This window comes from Callorhinus ursinus, unplaced genomic scaffold, assembly GCF_003265705.2.
Source record: "Callorhinus ursinus isolate GAN/ISIS: 27379988/994484 unplaced genomic scaffold, GSC_fseal_2.0 scaffold13, whole genome shotgun sequence".
NCBI lineage: Eukaryota > Metazoa > Chordata > Mammalia > Carnivora > Otariidae > Callorhinus > Callorhinus ursinus.
In genome coordinates this window covers 28,492,062-28,504,837 of record NW_027397075.1, presented here as the reverse complement: position 1 = coordinate 28,504,837, position 12,776 = coordinate 28,492,062, and the positions used below count along the sequence as shown (strand labels likewise).

Genomic DNA, 12,776 nt, shown 5'->3' with positions numbered 1-12,776 from the left:
TTCGGCTCAGCTCATGATCCCAAGGTCCTGGGATCGAGTCCCACACTGCGCTCCCTGCTCGGCAGGAAGCCTTCTTCTCTCTCTCCCATTCCCCCTGCTTGTGTTCCTGCTCTCGCTCTCTCTCTCTGTCAAATAAATAAATAAAATCTTTAAAAATAAATAAATAAAAACATCCGCAAATCAATCAATGTGATACAATACATTAACAAAAGAAAGAACAAGAATCATATGATCCTCTCAATAGATGCAGAAAAAGCATTTGACAAAGTACAACATCCTTTCTTGATCAAAACTCTTCAGAGTATAGGGATAGAGGGTACATACCTCAATATCATAAAAGCCATCTATGAAAAACCTACAGCGAGTATCATTCTCAATGGGGAAAGGCTGAGAGCCTTTCCCCTAAGGTCAGGAACGCGGCAGGGATGTCCACTCTCACCACTGCTATTCAACATAGTATTAGAAGTCCTAGCCACAGCAATCAGACAACAAAAAGAAATCAAAGGCATCCAAATCGGCAAAGAGGAAGTCAAACTCTCACTCTTTGCAGATGATATGATACTGTATGTGGAAAACCCAAAAGACTCCACCCCAAAACTGCTAGAACTCATACAGGAATTCAGTAAAGTAGCAGGATATAAAATCAATGCACAGAAATCAGTGGCATTCCTATACACCAACAACAAGACAGAAGAGAGACAAATCAAGGAGTCTATCCCATTTACAATTGCACCCAAAACCATTAGATACCTAGGAATAAACCTAACCAAAGAGGCAAAGGATCTGTACTCAGAAAACTATAAAATACTCATGAAAGAAATTGAAGAAGACACAAAGAAATGGAAAAACGTTCCATGCTCATGGATTGGGAGAATCAACATTGTGAAGATGTCAATGCTACCTAGAGCAATCTACACATTCAATGCAATCCCCATCAAAATACCATCCACTTTTTTCAAAGAAATGGAACAAATAATCCTAAAATTTGTATGGAACCAGAAGAGACCCCGAATAGCCAGAGGAATACTGAAAAAGAAAAGCAAAGCTGGCGGCATCACAATTCCGGACTTCCAGCTCTATTACAAAGCTGTCATCATCAAGACAGTATGGTACTGGCACAAAAACAGACGCATAGATCAATGGAACAGAATCGAGAGCCCAGAAATGGACCCTCAACTCTATGGTCAACTTATTTTTGACAAAGCAGGAAAGAATGTCCAATGGCAAAAAGACAGTCTCTTCAACAAATGGTGTTGGGAAAATTGGACAGCCACATGCAGAAGAATGAAACTGGACCATTTCCTTACACCACACACAAGAATAGACTCCAAATGGTTGAAAGACCTAAACGTGAGACAGGAGTCCATCCAAATCCTAAAGGAGAACACAGGTAGCAACCTTTTCGACCTTAGCCGCAGCAACTTCTTCCTAGAAACATCGCCAAAGGCACGGGAAGCCAGGGCAAAAATGAACTATTGGGATTTCATCAAGATAAAAAGCTTTTGCACAGCAAAAGAAACAGTCCACAAAACCAAAAGACAACCGACAGAATGGGAGAAAATATTTGCAAACGACATATCAGATAAAGGGCTAGTATCCAAAATCTATAAAGAACTTATCAAACTCAACACCCAAAGAACAAATAATCCAATCAAGAAATGGGCAGAAGACATGAACAGACATTTCTCCAAAGAAGACATCCAAATGGCCAACAGGCACATGAAAAAGTGCTCAACATCACTCGGCATCAGGGAAATCCAAATCAAAACCTCAATGAGATACCACCTCACACCCGTCAGAATGGCTAAAATTAACAAGTCAGGGAACGACAGATGTTGGCGGGGATGTGGAGAAAGGGGAACCCTCCTACACTGTTGGTGGGAATGCAAGCTGGTGCAACCCCTCTGGAAAACAGTATGGAGGTTTCTCAAACAGTTGAAATTAGAGCTACCATTCGATCCAGCAATTGCACTACTGGGTATTTACCACAAAGATACAAATGTAGGGACCCGAAGGGGTACATGTACCCCAATGTTTATAGCAGCAATATCCACAATAGCCAAACTGTGGAAAGAGCCAAGATGCCCATCGACAGATGAATGGATAAAGAAGTTGTGGTATATATACACAATGGAATATTATGCAGCCATCAAAAGGAATGAGATCTTGCCATTTGCAACGACGTGGATGGAACTGGAGGGTGTTATGCTGAGTGAAATAAGTCAATCAGAGAAAGACATGTATCACATGACCTCACTGATATGAGGAATTCTTAATCTCAGGAAACAAACTGAGTGTTACTGGAGTGGTTGGGGGTGGGAGGGATGGGATGGCTGGGTGATAGACATTGGGGAGGGTATGTGCTACGGTGAGCGCTGTGAATTGTGCAAGACTGTTGAATCACAGATCTGTACTTCTGAAACAAATAACGCAACATATTTTAAGAAAAAAGGAAAAGAAGAAGATAACAGGAGAGGAAGAAAAGGGGAGTATGTCAGAGGGGGAGACGAACCATGAGAGATGATGGACTCTGAAAAACTGAGGGTTCTAGAGGGTAGGGGGGTGGGGGGATGGGTTAGCCTGGTGATGGGTATTGAGGAGGGCACGTTTTGCATGGTGCACTGGGTGTTATGAACAAACAATGAATCATGGAACACTGCATCAAAAACTAATGATGTAATATATGGTGATTAACATAACAATAAAAAAATTAAAAAAAAAAAAAAAAACCAGTTGCTGTTCTTCAGCGCCTTCTCTCTCTTGCTCAGGCTGCCACATTAGGAGTTCTTTCTCTTCACCTGTGAAGTCCCACTTGTCCTTTTAGACTCATCCATTCATACAGTAAAATACTTTTTGAATGCCGGCTCCATGTCAGATTCAAAGCTAGCTGCTAGTGATATAGCAATTAATAAGACAGTGAGAGTCTTTACCTCTTTATGGTACTTACACTTTCATGGAAAATAAAGTAAAAAGATATATAAATAAAAATAGATATAGTCAGGAAGTGACAGATGCATTAAAATAAAAGTATTTTCGGGGCACCTGTATGGTGCAGTTGATTAAGCATCGACTCTTGGTTTCAGCTGGGGTCATGATCCTCAGGGTCGTGAGATTGAGCCCCGCATTGGGCTCTGCACTCAGTGCAGAGTCTCCTTGGGACTCTCTCCCTCTCCCTCTGCCCTTCCTGCCGCTTGCTCGCTCACTCTCTCTCAAATAAATAAATAAATCTTTTAAAAAAAGGATTTTCTTTAAAGACTTTCTAGCACCCTAGATTCATTTGTAACAATTTATACATACCTCTAATATACTCTCACCTTATATTAAATATCTGTTCCTCTTCTATTCTTCTGTAGTAATTTATAAATGTACTAGGGTAATACAACATATTATGGGAATTTTGTTCCATGTTTAGTTGCCTCCAATCCATGGTCAAGGACCATGACTTATTGCCTTCCCAGTACCACATTTTTTTAACATTGACTGCCAACACTATACTTAACACATTGTAGGAACTCATGTACTATTTGGATGGATGGATGGATGGATGGATGGATGGATGGATGGATGGATGGATAGATACAAAGGATCCATTACGTTGTGCTACTACAGTTTTATATTACTAAATTTCTCATGACAAATTATAGTTAAGCTGAAATTACTCTGATGATCAATTTATAATCTTAGGAAAATAAAAATACTGATTTTGATTCTATGATCAAGATTGGAACAATTGATAAAAAGAATGAACTGTTCTAGAAAGCTATTATAGGATCATTTCATGCAGCTCTATAATATCCTGGAAAGATAGGTAGTTAATAAGAATCACTACCCTCTATCAATACAAATATATTTATAAATATAAATATTGTCATAAAGTTTTTTATTTTAGGGAGAATAGAATTCCTAAAGAAAGACCCAAACCAAAAAGATGAAATTCAACGTGAGAATGTGTATACACAGACACATAACTACACACACACACATACACATTCAATGTGAGCCATTTTGTGGTAAGGACTCCTTTAAAAATTTAAGATCTATGCATTTTTAGCCTACATTATTAGAGAGTTAGAAACAGGATCTCATTCTATGCTGGTTTCAGACCACATAATAAGTGCAGTATCACATTATTTTCACTTCTTCATTTTAAGATAAACATTGAAAAATATCAAAGTTAGAGAGCAAATGAGATGGTAAACTTTCTAGAGACCATGTCATGAGGATTGATTAAATGAGTGTTGTGAAATAGCCATATTAAAGAAGAATTAGATTTCTTCTGTGGTTCCAGAGGGTAATTCTAGATTTCAGATCAAGATAAAGAACTTTCTAATAGTTTGATGGGCCCGTAAATGGAATGAACTGCCTTGTGAGCATTCCCATTTATAGAGATGTTCTGCAAAGAATTCAGTAGACCCGGTCAAGGATGTTGTGAATGGAAGCATAGTCTAGATTATTTCTAAAAATGTTTCCAAGTCAAAGATTCTGTGAACCTATGATAAGAGAACTTGGTTTGAATTTACTTTTTATTTTTTGTAACATCCTCTAATATATTCATTATTTGCTCTGCATTCATTTTGCTGACTTGGGAATTTCAAAGAAGATAAAGACTTGTGTTGCTTTTACCTAATTTTAATAAAATAATGATAATACTTTTCACTTATGCAGCACTTTTCATCCAAGGATTTCAAAGTGCTTTACAAATATGCACTAATTAAGCCTCACAAACAGCTAGAGGTAGGTGATTTTCTTCCCTCTCTACAGGAATGTCAACTCTGGCACAGAAGTCCAATAAGAGCCTCAGAGTGCCTAGGATTCTTTACTGGCTGCCATTCCCCTTGTAATGTGCTGCATGTGAAGTATCACTTGTCATGCTTGGATTTCTTTTTCTCCCCTCTCTGAATTATTGCAAGTTTAGAAATACAATGAATGCTGTTAAAAATTTGTTTGAAGCCTTGTCACTATTACAGAAAATTCTGTCTCCTGCTTGCTGAATGCTAATTAGATTTCCAAATGTTTGTTTAAAGATAAAATCTAGATGTGATTTTATATTTGTTGTTGAATTTTAAATATATTTTTTTTATTCATGAAGAATTTGTCATTTTCCTTTCTAGGTACCCCCAAATCACTGTTCTTGGGACATAAAACTTAGTAGCAGAAGGATTTGGGGGCCTTACCTTTCCTGGTTTTCTTTTCACAACAAACAGGAACCATTTTCTTTGAACTAGAGATATATATTTTTAAGAAGAGATTGCATTTTGTTATGTTTGCTAATTTAAAGGTAAAAAAATGATATCTAGACATTGAGGATGATGGTTAAATGAGACTACATAGTCCTATTTTAAAAGTGGTCTAGTAGTGGTATATTCTGATCTAGAGGGACACACCCTTTCTGTGTAGGTTTGGAGTACCAGGAAGAAAATATGTACATACAGAAACACACATGCAGTGTTAGATTAAATTCCAGTATAAATAGCCAAATATACAAACGCTCATCTGAGAACGGTCACACAGGATAAAAGCAGGAGTAGCGGGTCACAGCTCAGTTTCCCTGGGTCCTTGGGGTTCCTAGTGAGGGCATGCTAGTGCCTTTGTACCGTGTGCTCTAAGTCCTTAGTGGATCAAGAAAGCAGAATTTTCGCTGCCACACTTCACTTTTATAGTCACGATTTCTACCCTTACATAAAGAATCTATCTGCTCCTGCTTAAAGGAAAACTTATTATTTGGCTCTCCTCATTTTGAACCAGATTCAACATTAACAAGGCTACATCTTTATTCCAAGGAAGAAAGTACAACAAATGTCCACATATCCCAAAAGAATATCTATCTGCAGGTTTCGGCATCTTGAAAAGTCCAGTTTCACCTCTATATTAGAACCAAATGAGAGTTTAAAGAATCAAGCTAATGTGTTTCAGAGTGAATTTTATTTAAAAAATACTAATTGTGTAGATATAGCTGATCTTTCATAATACAAAAGGACCTAGGACTTACATCAAAGCACCATCCAAACTGGTCATAATGTTTCAGACCTTCTTTTCTTTAAACAGCAAGTTCATCTGTGATACATGATGGATAATTACAGAAAAAGTCATCTTAAGAGTTTCTATTTCTTCTCCTTAAATTTTTTTCCCAAATGATATCTATGGAAGTTCAAAAAAATTTGGCCTGAACACACAGATGTCTCTGAGTGAACTGTTGACTGCATAAATAAAATTTTATTACAGTAAACTTGCAGGCTCAGAAACTCAAACTCGTCAGTGTTCAAGGTTTGATCTTACTTTAATTGACTTGGGGGTGCCAATTCTTACCAACAATGTGACTAACAAATTTTTTAAAAAACAGCTGAATATCCATTTGTCAATTTACACCAGGCAGATTGGTTAATGTCTAAGTTTACCCTTTTCCCTGTTGTCAAGCCACCTAGGAATACAATAATTGGAAGTTTGCCTATCAGTCATAGAAATAAAATACAGTTTTGCAGTTTGAATGTACAATTACCTCTCAGAACCTTTTTTAAGACCCATTCCTCAATGAGGACAAGCCTGCCAAAAAGGTCAGATATTCCTTATAGTGTTACAGGTCATCCCAAGGAATTGCTTGGGTTAGTTACCAACAATTGCCTCTAAGGAGTATCTTGTTCTGTGCCAACATGGCTGATAGTCTCCCTTCTGAGGATTCTCTTCTTCTTTTAGATAGAACTACAGTACTATTGCTGTGAGTTCCTCTGTAAGATGTTCTGTTTTTAAGGTGCCTCTGCATGTTTCTTTACTGATCTACTCTGCCTCTTGTTCCCAAATTCCTGGAAGCCTCTAGATTGAGAAAGACAAAATTAACTTGAGTTCAACCTAAGTCTCCTGCTATTCAGCCTGAGAAGAGATGCTAAAAAATGTTAGCAGTGTTGAAAGGCAGGCAGTAAGTAGATGAAAATGGAAGGAGTTGAAATTCATAAGCTATACAATCAACCTTTACATAACTGAGAGTTGTTTGGATATATGAGTATTTGTTAGCCTTAGTGCTTCAGGAGAAAAATGTCAACAGCCAACTTTTCCTCTAATTTTAAACTGATAAGGTGTATCTGAGTTCATGGGCTGTGTTACTTTCTGAAACCTCTTTAAAGCTGCCTCTAGAGCAATGTTTCCCTTCATTATAAAATTAAAATTTCTTCCCAGGAGACCAAAGTAGGAAGGACATGCCTATATTTTGCCATTTCAAAATAAAATTCAGACTTAAAAATTTCAACCAACTTTTAGGAATTATAAACACAGTTGATTTAGAAGGAGCCCAAAAAGTTTGTTTTCTTCAGGATCACTAACAAGTGCTAACATAAAACTTATATCTCAGAAAACCCATTTCCCTGAGCGTGGATTTACGTGAATAATTTGCCCTATATGTATTATATTTACTTACATTAGTATTTAGTCCTATCTCAGTACACACATGGCCATGCATGTGCACACTTACACAAATTATTTAAAACCTTAACATTTTAATAGTTACTTCTATTGTGTTTTAACTCAATCTCATTTTGAGTTGTGACAGGAAGTTAGTGCCTATATAATTTTTAATCATATTGAGATTTTGCTGATAAAGAAAAAGTATCTTTCCATCTAGTATACTCTCAAATCTTAAAACATTTAAATATATTTATTTTTTCAAAGTTTATGTTTCTCCGTTATAAATTGTTTCCTTTGACTGGAAGTAAGCTCACTAGCACTCACTGCATGAGCTATGCATGAGCATGTCATAGCTTCCATCTTTGCCCGGCAAGATAAATCTCTTGTCATTTTGCTAAGTGTTGGATAATTGTCTGATCCTTAAGAAGTGCTTTGGAGAACAGATTTTCTTTTAAATTTATTAATAGATGAAAGAATAATTTTTTAGAGTAAAGTTTACCCATGCTTCAAATATCTTTATAACTCTGAAAGTTATCTTTAGGCTTCTGTTATTTCCATAGAATAAACTGAAACAAAATTTACAATTATCTTGTTGTCATTCAAAAGAAACATGTACGATTTATTTGTTTTATTGAGGAGTCAGAGAAGAATTGCAGATCAAATCTGGCTAACTTAAATATTGTAAAAGTCCTTGTCTTATTCTTTCAGTTTAGGCTTATAGTATGATTTGGCCCTAAGTGAGAGTTTACTGCTAAAATTCAAAATGTGTGTCCTTATTAATAATACTATATCTTCATATTAAAAAATGATCTTATTATAAATAACAAAACTCATTTTACTACGGTTTTAGTTTTATTATTCCCTAGCAGTGTATTACTGATACTTGCTAGCACATAAAATCTTTTCATATTCTGGCATAAAAGCCATATATGAATGTAATTTATTAAAACTTTTCTGATCTGTCCTCCTCTTTGTCTTGAATAGTACCTGATGATAGAGGTTTCCAATATTTTTAACACATTGTTAGAAGTAAATATTTATTATGCACATATTTGTGGCTATATTAATTGAATTAATATTATACATATATAATGTATACGTATATTTGTGTATATTTCATATATATGTGTGTGTATACAAACACACACAAGAAAAAGGCCTAATGATAGCCACATAAATCACTTTTGCTGCTAGGAAGAGAATCCTGGAGGTGTAAAGTTCCCAGCCTCCTCTTGGCCCACATTGTGGATGGGTGATGAACAATTATAACTTATCCTTCCTTTTTCTCTTTTCAGCCTTGGAATGGATGGCTTTGGCCAATCAGTTGGCATTCTTGGACGCCCTGCCACAGCTTATGGATTCCGCCCTGATGAACCCTACTACTATGGCTATGGATCTCGATAAAGTCACACCTTTCCATGTGTACTCTCAACTTAGAAGAAATCTGTGTGGGTTGGGTTAACTTTGAATCTTGGCTAATAATGCATGTTGATATTATTGTGGGTCTGTATTTTTTTTCCATGCTGTTAGCTACAAATTAACTGATCCCTCTGCCCTCTATTAAGTACAGTTGATGTTTGACACTGTTCACCGCATCTTGATGCTGAATAACATTCCCGTGTTATTCAAAGAGACGCAAAAGTAAATGCTGAAAAGCAACCAGACTGGAAAACAAACACTACATTATGTACATTAAGTGACTAATTTAATTTCTATTAAAAAGAAGGATAAAGTACAAATGAATTAGCGAAAGTCATGTGTTTCTATTTAATGTGTTTCATTAGGAGTTTCATGCTTATATAGGGTGCATATGAATTTTCTTTTTCCCTGCCCTTTTCCCCCCCCTTGTAAGCCCTTGAGTATTTCATGTGATGTGTATTTTAAAATTTATAAAAAGAATATCACCTTTTTTTTTTCCATGCCATCTGCCTTTTCAGGGTTGCTTCCCAAAGTGAACTAGTTTTCAGTTAACAATGGAACATGTGCCATAGATTATGTTACATATGCGTAGAGTCTCTTCAGCAATTTGAATTCTTGTCTTTCTGATTTTAGGTAGAAAACCTGAGACATCTGTTAGTGCACATGAAACTAGATTCATATTGGGTTTTTATATTTTATTATTCATGAAATCTAAAATATGGAAAAGCTGTCTCACTGAGGAAAACTAAGGAACAGAATATTTTTCTCGCCTGTTTCCCATTTGTTTACTTGTTTTTATAAGATTTGGGTGGTAAGAAGTAGACATTATAATTAATAATGAATTTTGAAAGCAACTCTTTAATGTTACAGTGTTGGAAATATACTTGACAAACAAAGCAAAATAAATAACTGTAATCTAGAGATATTTCCTTGAGCACCTTCTATGAAAGGAGTTATATGAGGCTTTGAAGGGAATACATAGATCAAAAATAAGACTTCTGTCCTTGAATTTTAAAACCTCAGTGATCTACTACACTATTTATTTGGCTTGATTTATATTTTAAGCATAGAATAATAGAGCTGGAAAGGGCCTTTTAAATAACTCAGTCTATCTATGCATTTGAGAGACCAAACACTTAAAAATTTTAAATATCATAAACAGATTTTTTTAATTACCTGCTATGTATCAGGAAGTATATATGCCCCTAGGGAATATGTGAATCTAAGATACGATTTGTGTCTTTGAACTCACAACCTAACTGATCTTTCTGAAAGTATACATTCATTTATTGTAGTTTCCATTTTAACCACAGAATATTAAAGCTGGAAAGGGCCTTTGATGCCAAACCCTGTCATACTCTTTCAGTTGAAAAAGCTGTGGCCAGGAGAGATGAAAAGACTTGCCCAAGCTTATATATTTGGTCAGTACATGACTTGTCTCCATGTTTCCAATCCAGTAATCTCAATACTAAATATCTTGCCTTATTATTTATTATACATACTAAGTATAAACACTTGAAATAAGTGACATTAATAGAAGGATAAAGCAAACATTCTAAAGCATAACTTTCCTCATACTACTGTAAGCTGATTTTAGGAAGAATGTCACCCACAGTTCACAATGTTCCCAGGGCTGTGCTCACTGAGGTTCACGCGCACACTCACTCTCCCTGTATACTTTTTTTCATTATTTTAGGACTTCAAAAATTTTGAAATTGTGAACTTTCCACTCAGGCCTGAACTGGTTTATCTTTATTTATGAAGGAAAATTTTACTAAAGGAATAAGGAAGAATATCTAAAATTCTTACATACTTCAGAGTACAAAAGGTTTTGGCCTTGGGCACTTAAAAAAATATATATATATATATATGTCAAATATCCTGGCCCCACTAAATTTTGACTGCAAATTAAAGTCACATTTACTTTAACAACTAAATTGCCATGGCTTTAGGCCATGGTGTATAGCTGGAAATTATTTCTCCTCATGAGCCTTTTGCTCTTTCTGAGAGTTCCCTAAGGTGCTTTCTCACTTAGGGCCAGGAATAGCTTCCTCATGTTCTGTTTCCTCCCTTTGTCCCCACCCTACTGCATCTATGTTGGTCATCTTCATTAGATTAGCACTGCCCTCCACATGGGAGAGCCACCACTATGTCCAGTCAGGACATGGGGAAGAAGACACTCTCTACCCTTTCCTATCCCCTTCCAAATGTAGGCTAAGTACCTATTACTTATTTCTGCACAGCACAAGAGAACTGAAACTATACATTTTACCGTGACTTTACAGAAGCTCCAGAAATGGTATATGACGTGACGTACATGGCACAAGATAACTTGCCACTATTACTAGTTGTAACTACCATCAGAGCTGGCGTCAGAAGGCTCTCACTTGGCCTTGCATAGGGGGGCTTGCTCCATGCCACCAGGAGTATACGAAGAACCTTTAGGACAAGTCTCAGCCAGATTGTCAGAAGGTCCCACAGAAAAGAATGGTTTTTCTTCAAACCAGCTGAAGGCCTGCTTTTAGAGTCTTTGTTTCTTGTAACAAGATTAGTTTTTACTAGCTGTCTGGTCTTCAGTCATGAAATAGAATACGAGAAATATAAACTGACTTCCTACTTTTTTCAAGTGTTACCTGGAGGTTTTTTTCTAAATCCACCCAACTGTCTTGGTTATTGGCAAGTCTTCCCAAATTCTATCATTGAAGATACATTGAGGTTTTCAGTGAGGTGAGTTGTTAGGTCTTTTGTGTCTTTGTTGCTAGTGTAATGGGAATGTGAAAAATACTGGTATCTCCTCAGATATCAAAAAATCACACATATATGTTCTAGCCAGGTTCTTGAAAGTCTACTAAACTGAAGTGATAATGCGTTAGGCTTCAATATTATGTTCTCTGGAATACAGCAGAACCTCCCTACTTGTTTGGGATAAAGACTTGCCTGAAATAGAGAGGCATTAAAGAAATAACACTGAAAAAAAATCAGTAATCTGGAAGAAAAAGTCAAGAAGCTCTCTAAGAAGGCAGAGGACAAGAATGTAGATTAAATAAGAATAATATAGAAGATAAAAATCAGAGCACCAACATTTGGCTGGTTGGTTAGGAATGGTGAGCCTGGGTGACTCCGTCGGTTAAGCATTTTGGCTCAGGTCATGATCTCAGGCTTGTGAGATGGAGCCCTGCGAGCACTGGGCTCTGTGTTGGGCATGGAACCTACTTAAGATTCTCTCCCCCTTCCCCCCCACCTCTCCAATAAATAAATAAATAAATAAAAATTTAAAAAAAATTAAAAGGTACAGGACAAATAGCCAAAATAGAAGTAAACATCTCTGAGCTAAAATGGATTTTTCCCTACAATATCCTAATCATTTTTAAAGATGATTGTGACATCTATCTTGACGTAATCTAGAAAAATTCTTGAGAAAAATGAATGAAAAATTCCATAAGAATCCTGAAAGGAGATAAAATGCCTTCCAAGAAACAGAGTGTCCTCAGACTTTTAACAGTAAATGGCCCTAACTAACGAACATTCCCTGGCCCCAGAGTAAGGGCAACTTTACAGGTTGCATGTGTGCCTGGCAGGATATCAGATTTGTGATGAACCAGTAACTTCTGCATATCTCCCACTGCTCCCCGTTTGGAATGAGAGTGTCCTTCATGATTACCCTGTCCCAACCATGGGGTGTTGGGTGGGAGAGGACAAGGGAAAGTGGCAGATAACTTCTTGCACTTCACAAGTCTTTGGATCAAGAGGAACCATACTAGAGGAGAACCTGAAAACCATACCCCAAAAGCCTCATCCCCACCTGAATATGATTTTATGGTGATATCTTGCACTTCAAGCCAGAGCCTAATGACATAATGATATGAGACTTTTGGGGTAGGAAGTGAGCGTATTTTGCATGTGAACAGAATGTTAATAATTGTGGCCAAAAGGCAGTATGTATTGATTGAAAAAGGTGGTCATGA

General features: G+C 36.6%; 1 protein-coding gene across 4 annotated transcripts in view; it reads left to right on the top strand.

Moving 5' to 3' along the window:
* KIFAP3 (kinesin associated protein 3) overlaps nt 1-9,144 on the top strand; it is a 223,801-nt gene extending 214,657 nt beyond the window's left edge. For all 4 annotated transcript variants that reach the window (XM_073900002.1, XM_025877952.2, XM_025877955.2 and 1 more), the window contains one exon: nt 8,688-9,144. In XM_073900002.1, coding sequence (XP_073756103.1) covers nt 8,688-8,796 — 109 coding nt within the window. In that variant the 3' untranslated portion in view covers nt 8,797-9,144. The remainder of the gene's footprint in view (nt 1-8,687) is intronic.
* Nucleotides 9,145-12,776: the final 3,632 nt, after the last annotated feature.